Source organism: Malaclemys terrapin, chromosome 10, assembly GCF_027887155.1.
Source record: "Malaclemys terrapin pileata isolate rMalTer1 chromosome 10, rMalTer1.hap1, whole genome shotgun sequence".
NCBI classification, from domain to species: Eukaryota; Metazoa; Chordata; order Testudines; family Emydidae; genus Malaclemys; species Malaclemys terrapin.
This window is the reverse complement of record NC_071514.1, coordinates 19,446,694-19,460,894: the sequence shown is the minus strand read 5'-3', so window position 1 is coordinate 19,460,894 and position 14,201 is coordinate 19,446,694. Positions and strand designations below refer to the sequence as shown.

Here is a 14,201-nt window from a genome sequence, read left to right as displayed (position 1 = left end):
TTGCACTTTGTTTGTTTCTGTTTCTAGGTGGAGGTCTGTGATGGTTCCACTACTTCGTCTTCCAGGGGGCAGAGCATCCTGAGCTTCCACTGCAATAAAATGGAGTCTGAGGGGCTGCCTCCAAGGCTCATGTACAGGGCTGTACAGCAAAGGACTGTGCTGCTGACATTTGAAAACTGGACCTTCCCCAAGACCTGCGATACCGTCAACTTGAAACTTAATGTGTCTGAAAACTGCATCTGCTGTAGTGACAGGCGACACCCACTCTTAGTGCTAGGCCTTGGACCACCATCTCCCGCTGTTGCTAAGGGTCCCGTCCTAGCAACCAGCAGCGTCAGGTGACTGACTACCTCTCTGGGAGCGGGGTCACTTCCGGGCTCGGCTCCCATCTACATCCGGGGGAGTGGACGGTTCCCCTCTCCGAACCCAACTGCTGTGTCGGGTTCTGTGGTCAGGAGGGGCCGAGGCGCGGTTGCCTCAGCGGGTCGGAGCGCCGCGGTGCCGGACTGCCCCCACCCCACAATACGCGAAGGCGCGTTAGGTGGGCCCAGCCCCCGCTGCGCTCCCGGGTCTGCTGAGAGCCTCCCCCGTCCGCTTCGCCCGCCCCGCGCCAGGCCCTCCAGGGTCTAGCCGAGGAGCCGCTTCCCACCAGACACCGGGGCCTGCCCCCCGCCGCACGCGACTCCTAGGGGCGGGCCGAGCCCCGTGGAGCCCCGCCCCTCAGCCAAATTCCGGCCGGACCAACCTCTCTCCGCGGGGCGCGAGCGATGGGCTCTGCCCCGGGGTAGGGGCCGCGCGCAGCCGGGCGGGGAGCCTCGGTGCCCCCCCTTGGGAGGAGGCAGCGGCTGCCGGGGATCGCGCTCATGCTGCTGTCGCTCTGTGCCCTCAGCTGGCAGCGGCGAGGAGCGCCATGGAGCAGCCCGAGGGGAAGGAGGGGTTCCTGCTGGAGGCCGCCGCCCCGGGGCAGACGGGACCCGCGCTGGGTATGTGAGCAGCGGCCACACGGAGCTCGGCTACTGATCGCTAGCATCGCGGCGGCCCCTGTATTGTATCGTGCAAACCTTGTTGTTCTTGTCAGGGAGATTGGGGGTGGAGGGGTCTTTTTTGCCTGGCTCTTCGCTAACGTTTGAGCGTCCAAATTGGGAATTTGAACTCGGGAAGCTGCATCAAGTGGACATGCTTCCTTTTCTTGTGTATGTTTGACTTCTGTGAGGGAAGAGCATGTGGCACGTCTGAATTGGTTTACTTGATTTAGACCGGCTTGTATGCACAGTGTACGTTTTTGTTGAAATCTCACCTGTCTGCTGTATTCTGTCATGGCATGATTTTGCAGCTGAAACCTCATCATGTAGGGAGGTGAAAGGAGCATTGCTCACTTGATGAAGTGCAAGGAACTGCAATTTACAACTCCATTGCTGAGACTCCCAACTTTTATTTCAAAATAGAAAATCCGTTAGTACTAACAGATGAAGGGATTGCAATAGTTCTTAGCAGTTTAAGATTGCTACTTCTTGTTACAGATTCCTGTGAGGCATCTCCAGATGAGGGACTAATAGAAGATTTGGCTATTATAGATAAGAAAGCTGTGGAGCAACTAACTGAAGGATTGATTTCTCATTATTTACCTGATCTTCAGCGATCAAAACTAGCCCTCCAAGAGCTCACGTAAGCAAACTGAAAAAAGCAACTCTTTCTAATACATGCATTTCCTCTCTAGAATTTCTTCAGTCAAATTCCCTTCTTCTGTGTAAGTGGAATATATTTTCCTGTAGTATAGTTGACATATAAAATAGACTTTTCTGTGCTTTGAGTGCAGCACTTTGAACAGTGAGTGTATATTCTGGAGATTATAAGTATAATTTTAAAAGAATTGCCAGCCATTAAGATGGACAATTTTAAAATTAAAGCACTGAAATCCATGCACCTAGTCACAGCAAAAGATACATCAACTTTCTAAGTGCTCATTCTTTTTCTGGAGAGATATAACCTTGTGCTGTACAACTTTATTTGGAGAAAAACATCCAGTATTTGAGATGTTCTGTTAAAACGGTGATTGCAAGAAAGATATTTTTAATTTTTTTCTTGCAGGTCTGAAACTCCCAGACTCTACTTTTAATTAGCATACACTGTTTTGTTTCATTGCTTAACATTTATAAGGGTCCCCTCTGTGTACATTGCTCTAAGACACTGTTGGGATTTCCAGCAAATGTCTTTGCTGTGCTTAGAATTTTCCAAATAGTGCACAAGAACATTTTAGTAACAGGAAGAGAGATAGCAGAGTCCTTTATAACTGTTTAATTAGAATTCATTTAAATGTCAGTTTTAAAAAAAAAAAATCTGCAAAGACTCAGTTCCTTTATCTATTTCTGTAGGTTTCCTGATTATTCCTCATCTACTAATATGGGGGAAAAAACTATTTAGTACAAACGAAATAGTTAATCTGAAAAATTCTCTTGGAAAGTTGATTTTTATACAACTTATTTCTGGCATTATATCCTCATTAACAATCAGTATGTTAAGATTTCAGTGAAGAGAACAGTAGTAAAACTCAAAATTGTGAGTACTTTTTAATAAATCCAACATAGTCTATTTAATCCATTGGTTCTCAAACTGGGGCCGCCGCTTGTGTAGGGAAAGCCCCTGGTGGGTCGGGCCGGTTTGTTTACCTGCCCCATCCGCAGGTCTGGCCGATCGCAGCTCCCACTCACCGAGGGACGTACTGGCCACTGCTTGCAGCAGCTCCCATTGGCCTGTAGTGGCAAACCGCGGCCAGTGGGAGCCGCAATCGGCCGGACCTGCGGACGGAGCAGGTAAACAAACCGGCCCAGTCTGCCAGGGGCTTTCCCTACACAAGTGGCGGCCCCAGTTTGAGAACCACTGATTTAATCTGACTTCTTATGTGTGTCTTAAAGTCTTTGTATTTTTGTTTCAGACAGAATCAAGTAGTGTTACTAGACACATTAGAGCAAGAAATTTCAAAATTCAGAGAATGCAATTCCATTCTTGATATCAATGCTTTGGTAAGTGTATTCTATTATAAGTTTGCCTATGTTTTAACAAAAACATTTATATGTACATGTATTGTTTTTCATCCCCAGAGAAAATGTTATAAATAGACTACTAATAATCATTACATCAATAAGTCTGTTCTTTGTAAATTGGAAAATACAACAGAACCAACATGATTCTGTTAAATGGAAAGATGAGAACATGGAGGACTGCTCAAGTCTGTACAGGTATGTATACACTGCAATAAAAGACCTGCAACATGGCAACTTCTGGCCTGGGTCAGCTGATGTGGGCTTGCAATGCGTGGGGTGTGAAGCTATAAAATCGAAGTGTAGACTTTCGGGCTTGGCCTGGAACCTGGGCTCTGAGACCCTGCCCACTAACTGGGTCTCCGAGCCCAGGCTCCAGGCCGAGACCAAGTGTCTACACTGCAATTTTATAGCCACCAGGCCAAGCCCTGTGAGCCCAAGTCATTTGACCCAAGCCAGCTGCGACCCTACCATGGGTCTTTTATTGCAGCGTAGACATACCCTTACTGGCCTGCAGATGAGGGATTAGCAGGCATAGACAGTCGGACCAGCTATATAAATCTAGAAGCCAAAATCAGTGCATAAAGATTGCATATGCTACTGAGGCTCCAGGAGCAGCCATTGGGTACCCATGGTACTCTGTGTCCTACTCCTCAGGTTGGTGGAAGGATTCTGGTTCACTCTCGTACATTTACTCAGGCTGTGCACAGGGACCAGCATTTGGTCCTTTAACTTAGTTGCATATTTTTTGAGTTTGAGTTTGTTAGTGGTAACTTGAGGGAATATTCTAACAACAACAACAAAAATTCACAGCTGTACTTCATGATTGCCATAGTTTAAGGCAAATGACAGTGTCTTACAGAAATTGCATATGCAGTTGTGACATATGAAGCTAACTTTGTGTTTGTAAGAACTTTAGGAAATTATAAGGTAGGCTTGAGAATTAATTAAGTGTGGAACCATATAAGAGCTTGAATTTTACGACTTGCACTTGCTAAGCTTCAGGCACTTTGGGATATAAAACTGAAAACTAATGAGCATGCATGCAAGTGATAAAATGCGTTCTTCTACCTTAATGAATATTTACATAATTATAGTCATCTGTACCCTTTGATACATAGTAGTTATATTAAAATTGTTTTAAATGTTTAGAATTAAGACCCTAAAATATTCAAGCCAGTCTCAAACTGACTGGTCTTCAGCCTGTTTTTGAAGTTGCTGTTTTAGGGCATAGCTTTATACTCCAGACTAAGAAACATTTTGATCCACTGAATCTTACTATTCCACTGTCTTGTGTTTTTAAAGTTTTCAGAAGCTAAACATTATCACAGCAAGCTAGTGAATATTAGAAAAGAGATGATGATGCTCCATGAAAAGACATCAAAGTTAAAAGTGAGTGGAGTGAGTTTGCTTCCTTGTTTCCGCTGCCTATCAATGTAGAATTTTAACAGCATACTATCACATACTCTTAATCAGTATTCTTAATACATTAGGAATTTGTAAGAAAAACCTGGTTCTTTATATCCCCTCTCTTTGTGTAAACTTGTTTACCCTATATTTCCAATGGCATTGAAACTAACCATGGCTGTTTTTAACCTTCACTTAAATTTCCTTATGTTAAAATATATTTGTATGCTAGCATCACTGGTGATATTGAACTATTAAGAAAAGCTAGATTCTGTCTAAAAGCTGAGGCTGAGAATTTCTTCTGCCTCTCCATCCTTTAGTATAACACCAACAATGGCATAACTTCTACCAACCTGGTGGGCTGCTGTATATAGCATGTTTGACTTCATTCAGCTGTTAAATTTGGTCCCTTACTCCTTAGCCAGCAAAAAATTAAGTCCTCTGTGGAGGCAACAACTTGCATAGTATATACTCCTCTGGTGTTCTTAAAGAGCAGTGATAGTGGGATTTGGAGGAATCCAGTTTGTCCCTCCCCTAAATACATCATCACGATGCAGAGCCTGGGGTAAAAGGCAGGGAAAGAAGATAGTAAGAAAGAGGGCGGGGTCCACTGGATTAAGAGGGCCTGAGAGGGTTTTGGCAAGATCTCAGTCATGTGTGCATATGTCTTGCATTTAAGTTAGGTTCCAAAAACCACAGAGCTTCTGATTAACTTTGTTTTTTTTTCTGGCTCAGAAAAGAGCACTCAAACTGCAGCAAAAGAAACAGAAAGAAGAACTAGAACGAGAACAGCAACGTGAGAAGGAACTTGAAAGAGAGAAACAGTTAACAGCAAAACCAGCTAGAAGGACATGAAAGCTGAGCATACATCAACTTGTCCAAATTAATTATTTTTAAATTCTATGGACTTGTTAAGGCAGACTCTGTTATACTGGTGAGCTAAAGTTGTTACTGGGGAAAGAGTCTCTTGTACAGTATTATAAACTCCAGAATGCTAAGAACCAGTTGGTAAATTGCCGCTTTTCCATTTCAGCCATTCAGGATGCCTTCTTTTCTAATGCTATGCTGTTTGATATTAATCATAATGTAAATTTAGTTTTGATATATGCAGAGGAATTTAAATGTCATAATTTTAATTACATATCTGTTAATTTTCCATTTGTTTTTTCTGATATTTGAAATATTGGATAAGAAATAGTAGGCTGTGTATTCTTTCAGACAAAATGTTGAATGTGGTTGGTGCAGTTTGGGAGTTCAGTTATGATCCATGGACATCTGCAGCTCTGTACCCTTCTGAGGTTGCTTCAATTCAGATGTCTTTGTCTTCTTGTTGAGTCCACAGGTCACAAATATCTGTGCCAGTTAGGTATAGTGGATCTCCCTCCCCCAATTGCTATATAACTGAGTGTTAAAGCCATATGATATTACTGATCATGCGTGAGAAGTACAAATGACCTCCTTATGTTGGGACTCTTTCCTCCGTTCTTCCCTCCTCCCCCCACTCCCTCCACACACTTAGGCTGATGGCCCCAGTTTATTTGGGTGAAGCTCCCTTTATTTCAGCAATCTTCCTTGGATCTTATAACTACATGGTTTGAGATGATCACCTCTGACTATTCCCCAAGCCCAACAGGATGAATGTGAAAAACATGTTAAATTAAGATTGGCATAACTAATGCATGCATGGTACAATCTATAATGGAATTGCCAGCCCTTGTGCTTGGATAAATGCTTTCTTGGATGGCCGTGATTCAGACCAAAGTAATTGAAACTAAGGTACGGGTTAGAGAGGGAGATTATGAAGCCAAGTCAGTTGTATTGTTAAACAGATCTCAAAGGATTCAAGCTGTAGATTTCATTGCTTTCTATGTAATAGACACTATTTTAAATTCATTTACATCTTTAGGAAAAATTCTTGCAGTGTAATATTATTTCATGCAATTGACCCAGTTTTAACTCTTAGACTTAAATGAGAGAAACTGCTTCACATGGTTAAATTTTTTTACCAGTGCTGATGACAACTAGCACTGAAAAATTGTATCGGGGATGCTCTTAAGTGAATGTGGGGTGGGGATTAACTACAACTTCTCTGAATGTGTAACTGTTTTCTTATAGAATTTGGTACAGCCTTCTGTTCAAATGAATATATACACTGTTTAACAGTCTAGATAAACAAAGTAGTTATTTTACATCTGTACCTTTTGAATCAATATTAGTAAAATATATGTTGTCATCTGAGCTGACTTGCTTATCAGGAAGTAAGTAAGATTAAGTGTAAACTTTGTGTAAGCTATTTATAAAAATGGATGGCAAGACATTTAAAGGGATGCCAACTTGAAATCGAATTGGTTTTTAAAAAATAATTAAAAGTAGTTTCAAATGCTACATACGCCTGCCCTGATTCCTCAATATTTATGATGTTACAACTAAATGTTCCTATTTTTTAAATGGTTTTCCTTTTTCTTATGTGAATGACCTTCTCAAACAGGGAAATAGCAAAACTAACTATATGTAAAGTGCCATCCAATTCATAGTGTAAACAAGGAGGTGAGGGGACAAAACTCTCTTAATTTTTCAGTTGCAGTAATTAAGTAGATACTTGTAGCAATAATAGATTAAAAAAATTCAGGCAGGTGTTTTTGTTTCTTTTTTTAATTGACTTTGCAGGAGAATTGTTGACCTATATTGTGTGGGTTTTTTTTAATGCATTTCTAAAACAATATGTACAAAAATGCTAAAATCCGTTTTTGAAACAGTGTAAATAAATTAAGTAATTTTAAATATTAACCTCTTTTTTTATTTTGTAATTAAATGTATTGCACAATTAGATTTTGAAAATATACTTTAATAAGAACTATTTTTATAGCAGGAAACTAGATGCGTCAGTCACACATCCAAATCAAAATTAACTTCCTCTGCTAAACATTTTTTTTTTGCTCCCTAGTAGAGGGGAAAAATACATTGTTTCAGGCTATGGTAGCTTTCTAATAGTGAAGAATTGTTTAAAAAAATTGTGATTGTTCTCTATTATGCAGAATAGAGAAATCCAAACATTGAAATTAATGAGTAAGCAATTTACATGGTTCATCATTTTGGATTAACTTGTCATCTGTTGAAGAAAGTTAACTTGACAGTGCTTTATTGAAGAACCTCAATGGCACTTGGAGAGAGGAAAAGTAAAAACGTACTGGACATCCATCCACTGCCAAAAAGGAAAAAAGCAGCAAATAAGTAGCTGAGACTTTTTTTTAAACAAAGAACCGTGATATAGTGGGGTAATTAGGATAAATGGAAACGTTGAAAAGTGTGGAATTTGATATAACTTTGGTTACATAGAAATTAAAAAAAAAAAAAAGCTACTAGTCAGAGCTGTAACTCAGATCCTGTAGAGCAGAGAATTATGCCTCACAAAATTGCATCTTCACAGGGAATGTAATAATTTTTGCCCAGACTTCTGTAAAATCTCTTTATTAATGGACAGGGTTTTCTTTTTCAAATTGTCCTGTTGCAGTTAAACCAATATGACAAAGAGAGGAAACATCCAACCTAACCATTTTTTCTAGAGCTCAACCTTGTAAAATTCTACTTGGCTGGAGCAAGAAACTTTCCTTTTATAAGCAAGTAAAATTCTAATTAGTTTTTTCCATCATCCTTATGGTAAGAGTGTGTGTGCTGGGGTGTCTTTTGCTCAATTGCATCAATGGGGATCATACTACTTGACTACCTCACAAACCTGTTGAGATTAACATATGTGAAGCACTCTGAAGATGTATAATTGCATGTGTTGTGGACATTGTCTACACACAAAGTTGGACTGATTTGTAACTTTTGATTTCTAAATCAATACAACCCCATATTGTGTATGCAGTTATAATGATTACTTGTTTATATCAAGTGTGTTTTGGTAAAATCTGTACTGATAAACATCTTTTTATTGGTATAAATGTGAACCTGCTATGCTAGGGGGATGCAACCAATTTAACTATCTTTTTAGAAACCCATACTGTTAAATTGTTGCAACTTGTGTGTTATACAAGGCTTTTATTTTATTACTTGCCCCAAGTATCCAATTTGCTTTTTAAACTACTAATGCACATCAGGTGCATGTCTTCATTCAGCTATTCAATTGCTCTTTAGCCTTTATCTTCTGAGGAGTCCATACATTTAGAGAGTATCATCACAGAAGCAAATGGTAGACTTAAAAAATTCCCTTAACATTGCTCCTATTTATCAATCCCTAGAGTACCCCACTGTTCTCCTTTTTTTTGCTCAATTTTTAATTCATAACTAGACTTTGCACTTTGTCTCCTTTCTTTCCTTAAAGATAATTAAGGGAAACTGATGCTTTTTTAAAATTCAGGTAAATTATTCTCACTTCTTTCCTCTTAATTACAACTTTGATATCAATGTAACATTTGTTTGCCAGGTTTCAAATAATTTTTTTAAACTGCTCAGACTTTCAGTATCTGAGAAGGTACTTAATTCATAATGCTTCTGTAAACAGACTTTACTGCCACGTAGTGAGCATATGTAGTACTTCATGTCCTACCATTGCTGTGTCTTCTGTAAGTTCGTTCTAAAATTCAACAGCTAGGGCCCTAGTCCTGCAAAAATCTATTCAGATGCTTAATTTTTCTAATGTGAGTAGTTTCATTGACTTCAGTGAGTAAAATTAAGCACATCAATAAATCTCTGCAGAATTTGAGTGTGTGCATGCAAGACCATAGGAGAGAGAGTAATCAGATAAACTAATGGGACTATCCATGCCAGTAAGAACGGTTTAGTAGTAAGTGTTAATATAGAGCCTGATCCTGCAAATAATGTCACCAAACCAAGGAAGAGAATAGAAAAGATGTGAGTTGGCAAAAGAAGAGGAAGGAAGAAACGCTCTTATGTGAGTGTTTATTTTGGTATAGCTCCTTTGACTAAATGCCTGTATTGTATTTTTACATAAATCAAAATAGAGTAATTGTCTTTGGCTCTAGGAAGCTGTAATTTATATATATTTTAAAATACACAGTATTTTAAATTCCCCAAAATCTCCCCTTAGCCAAAAATAGCCAAGCAACAAAAAGAAACCATAAATACTTTCAGAAACCTGCCAATTTCCCAGTGTTACCTATCTCAAATATTCAGAAACCATGCATGAGGCATGTGCAAAAATCATGAGATTTAAAAAATAATAAATGGGGTGTGTGTGAGGGGGTGTTCTGGGTTTTGATCTAAGATTTATATTTTTAAGTTTTCCTCTACAACTATCAGAGCTAAACATCTTTTTTTTAAATGCTGAAAATTTTACAATCCCATGACTCTAGGAGCTGGGGTTTCATGGAAAACACCAAATATCATAAGATTGTGATACAATTACTGAATTTGTAAATTTTGACTTCCATCATAGTTATTTGGCAAGTTGGGGTGAGTGGTAGCTGACAATTGAGGGTGGTGGAAACTAGCTGAAAGAAAATGAATTTTGATGAAGGATTTGAAGGAAACTGATGAAGCTATTTACTTTCTAGGCATATAAGGTGGCATGGGGGGGGAAAAATTACAAAGGTGTGAGTGAGTAAAAGAGACTAAGACCATCCCCAACAACAGGTTCCCTGTGAGAGCAGGGGCCCTCCCACACACAACCAATTTCTGAATAAGAACTAAAGAGAGCTGTAATGGGAAGGCTGGGGGGAATACTACGGGGTGAGGACTGAAATGTAGGCAGGGACAGAGTTTTGAAAGTCTAAAGAAGGAGTCCGAATTTGGAACAAAAAAGAAAGGATACCCATAAATAGGTTGGGATAGCTAGATAAGTTGTGCTGCAGCATTTTGGATGGAAGGATGCATAGTGGGAAACTTGGAAGCCGGAGAGGAGGAGATTGTAACAGTTGAGGTGAAAAATGACTGAGGTATGGACAAGAAGGGATTGTAAAGGAAGAACTGATGGGAGCTACAAACAGTATTGTTTCAGATGAGTTAGAGATAACAGAGAGAGAGAGAAACATTTGACTCCCCCCATAATTCACAGCAACATTTTCCCCCAAAATAGTGTACTTGAAGGCAACATGGAGGCAGTGGTATGCCTGCTCATAATGCAGTGTGCTTTTGCTGATGCAACATGAGCTGTGTGGCCACAAGGGGCAAAGTATGAGCGCATTCTACCAAAATAGGTTGGTTGTTCTCTGGAACGGTGCCACTGTTCTGTTGACATAACTTTCTAGTGTAGACAAGACCTCATTATCAATCCAAAAAACTTGTGACTCTAATAGTCACTGTCTAATCTCAGATCCCCTGCCTACAGTACATGTAATTGGAAAAAGCTTTTTACACATCAGCCATAATAAAGCTCCCTTCCTTGGGTTTTTCCTCATTCTAAAGTGGTATCTAAGTTATTCATAAATGTACTAATTCACTCAGTTCAATACTGAGGTCATTCCTCAGTAATATGTTTTTGCTATAAATGACTGGTATTCATTATTACTATGAGACCTCCATCATGACGGTTTGCCTTTGTCCTGACTGGCTCCCTCTTGCAGTGTTTTTCAAAGGGTTTCATATATTGATTCTAGAACAAACTTCTGCTAATCATTGGAGTGCCTCAAACATCATTAACAGGTTTTCTTTTCCAACTTTAGGTGACTTATGTGGCACCATTTGGTCTGAATTTCTGGGCCCAGATCCACAGAGACACTCAGGCACCTAAGGCCCTGTCTACACTTTTGGTGGCATGTAGGGTACACGTAGCTACATTCCGCAGTGAAAAGCAGCCTGCAGCTACATGCTGCAGTGAAAGGCTCTGGCAGGCAGGAGGTAGAAGGAATCTGCCAGCGCCTTTCCCTGCTTCCTCCCCACACCCAGAGCCTTTCCTGGCAGCTAGAGTCTCACTGCAGTGAGAGATGTTACACTGCTAACAACAGCAGTGTGGATGGGGGAGGTATTGCTTGGGCATGTAGAGACACAAAGGGTATATACCTAGGGTTGTGGTGTGCCTGTACTCTACTTGCCTAACCAGTGCATCATCAACTACAGTGCTATTTATGCCCATGCTAGCTGAGCAGCCAGTGGCTGTACTCTACATGAACAACAAGGAGTCTTGTGGCACCTTAAAGACTAAGATTTATTTGGGCCTACGCTTTCGTGAGTAAACCTCACTTCTTCGGATGCATCCGAAGAAGTGAGGTTTTTACTCATGAAAGCTTAGGCCCAAATAAATCTTAGTCTTTAAGGTGCCACCAGACTCCTTGTTGTTTTTGTAGATACAGACTAACACGGCTACCCCCTGATACTTGTACTCTACATGCTACTGTAAGTGTAGATCTACCCTAAATCCCAGTTTCGGCCCCACAGCAATCCACAAAACTCCTGTCAAACTTCATAGGCATCTAAACTCAGCCAGTGCCCAGGTTTTCAAAGTAAAAGTTCCCTAGGTGTGTATGTTTCCAAGCACCTACACTGCTGCCTCCCTCAACACCTATCTCCTGCCTAAGCCCAGGCCCTAAAGTGATTCATGAACTAGGGGAAGAAAGGCATTCAGCTGCCTAAATTGTGGGCAGGGCCCAGGCTGGTAGACATGCTCAGAGGTGGTCTACCAGATTGGGTCCATTCAAAATCTAGCTGGTGGAAGAGGAAGAGAAGGCACTGGCCACCTTATAACTTTTAGCTCAGTGATCATAGCACTTGCCTGGGATCAGGGAGACCCAGGTTCAATTTCCACTTTCCCGTGAGAAGGGGAGAAAGGATTTGAAGTGGGGTTTCCCTCTTATCAAGAGAGTGAGTCAGACCAAATCAGTCTTGCTTTCTGGCCCAATGACTGTGTGGGTAAATACTTAAATAGTCATTGAGTCAGAGAGCAAGACTGATTCGGTAGTCCAATGGTTAGGGCATCCCCTGGCTGGTGGGAGACCCTGGGTCCAGGACCCCTCCAAAATGCTAAATACTGTACTTAGGATGGAAAAATCAAATGCACAAATATAAAATGTGGGATAATTGACAAGGCAGAAGTACTGCTGAAAAGGATCTGGGTGGATATAGTGGATCACAAATTGGCTAGGAGGCAATGATGCAGTTGCAAGAAAGGCTAATATTTGGGGGGGGGAGAGTGTTATTAATAGGAATGTTGTATGTAAGACATGGGAGGTAATTGTCCCTCTCTAGTCAGTACTGGTGAGGCCTCAGCTGGAGTACCGTGTCCAGTTCTGGGCACCACACTGTGGACAAATTGGAGAGAGTCCCTTTTGAAGTCAGTGGAAGTTGACATGATTTGGCAAAGTCTAAAGGACTTGGCCTGGGGAAAAGTCTCCAGGATTTGGCCTGGAGTCCTGTGTCCAGTTCTGGGCGTCACAATTTAGGAAAGATGTGGACACATCAGAGAGAGTCCAGAGGAGAGCCACAAAAATGATACAAGTTTTAGAAAACCTGACCTTTGAGGAAAGGTTAAAAACCAAACAAACCTGGGCATGTTTAGTCTTGAGAAAAGATGACTGAGGGGAGACATGATAAGTCTTCAAGTATGTTAAGGGCTGTTAATAAAGAGGTTGGTGATCACTTGTTCTCCATGTCCACAGAAGGCAAGACAAGAAGTAATGGATTTAATCTGCAGCAAGCAGATTTAGGTTATATATCAGAAAAATCTTTCTAACTATAAGGATAGTTAAGTACTGAAATAGGTTACAGTGCAGGGTCCTAGATATACTTGGTCCTGCCTCATCACAGGGGGCTAGAATAGATGACCTCCCAAGGTCTCTTCTAGCCATACATTTCTATATAAAAGGCACTGTTTGTTACGTGAGCACTAGGATGCCAGCAACTTGAAGCTAATACCCCAATGCATAAATGTGAAATCTAAAATATGTTGTTTGGAGATTACCCTGCTCTCTCATTTACTCTTCCTAATTATGATTGATTTTACTGAGATTTTAGTAGCTCTTTTTCTCAGATGACCCATAAGCATCAGCTGATGTAATAATAACCACAGTCTCCATTTAAGAAAGTGACGGCTACAATTGTTTTTCAGCAAATACAGTCATCATACAGGCCAGTCTGTGGGCAGATAGGGTGTAACTATAGATTTTAGGGGTTCAATAACCAGGGCCAGAACTTTAAACTGAAGCCCTTCCCTAAGGTTAAATATGTAATAGAGTTAGAGATCCTCAGGCTGCTTAATCTCATCTATTCCCACAGCAGGGATTTTATATTTTGCTGAGTCCACAATTGTGAGTTCCATAGCTTCAAGATATATTAATTAGCTGCTCCGCATATAAATACTTCTGTCTCATGGCATGTGTCTCGTTTTCAACAGATTCAGACCCTGCAGTAAGCCCACTTGTATTACCAACTGCCTCGTACTACTAGTCACGTAAGTCATTTGTATTTATGTGATGTTGACATCACATGTTCAAACAAGTTAGTTGAATATCAACAAAATTATTACATGTTGGACTTGACCCTAATCTCATTTTAGTCAATCAGAGTTTTGATATGGATTTAAGTGGTAACACGAGCAGGCCTATACTGCGCTATTAATGAAATATGAGACATGAAATTTTAAAACCCACTAAAGTTGTACTTAATCTTAAACCAAGTTCTGTTTTCTTTGTGTGTGTTACAATAGTCTCTAGTTAATGAGCATCAGATATTCTGAAAAGCCCAGTAATTGTTTATTTTAAAATTATGCAAAACTTGTTTTATCAATGAAATTGTAATAGATTAGTTGATCTGAGGTTTGTTGTCAGTTTGTTACTTTTGTGTGATATAGCATTTCTCACACTG

The 14,201-nt window shown here is 40.4% G+C and overlaps 1 protein-coding gene across 3 annotated transcripts; it reads left to right on the top strand.

The window, feature by feature from the left end:
• The first annotated feature begins 450 nt into the window (after window positions 1-450).
• Window positions 451-6,830, top strand: BLOC1S6 (biogenesis of lysosomal organelles complex 1 subunit 6). 3 transcript variants are annotated; one of them, XM_054041660.1, is made up of 6 exons: window positions 451-541; window positions 890-983; window positions 1,521-1,665; window positions 2,933-3,020; window positions 4,344-4,430; window positions 5,181-6,830. In XM_054041660.1, the coding sequence occupies exons 2-6, from the start codon at window positions 911-913 to the stop codon at window positions 5,298-5,300; spliced, it is 513 nt and encodes a 170-aa protein (XP_053897635.1). In that variant the 5' UTR covers window positions 451-541; window positions 890-910; the 3' UTR covers window positions 5,301-6,830. The 3 variants fall into 3 exon arrangements, with proteins under 3 accessions (XP_053897635.1, XP_053897636.1, XP_053897634.1); XM_054041661.1 differs by having other exon boundaries at window positions 515-532; XM_054041659.1 differs by lacking the exon at window positions 451-541 and having other exon boundaries at window positions 824-983.
• The last annotated feature ends 7,371 nt before the right edge of the window (window positions 6,831-14,201 follow it).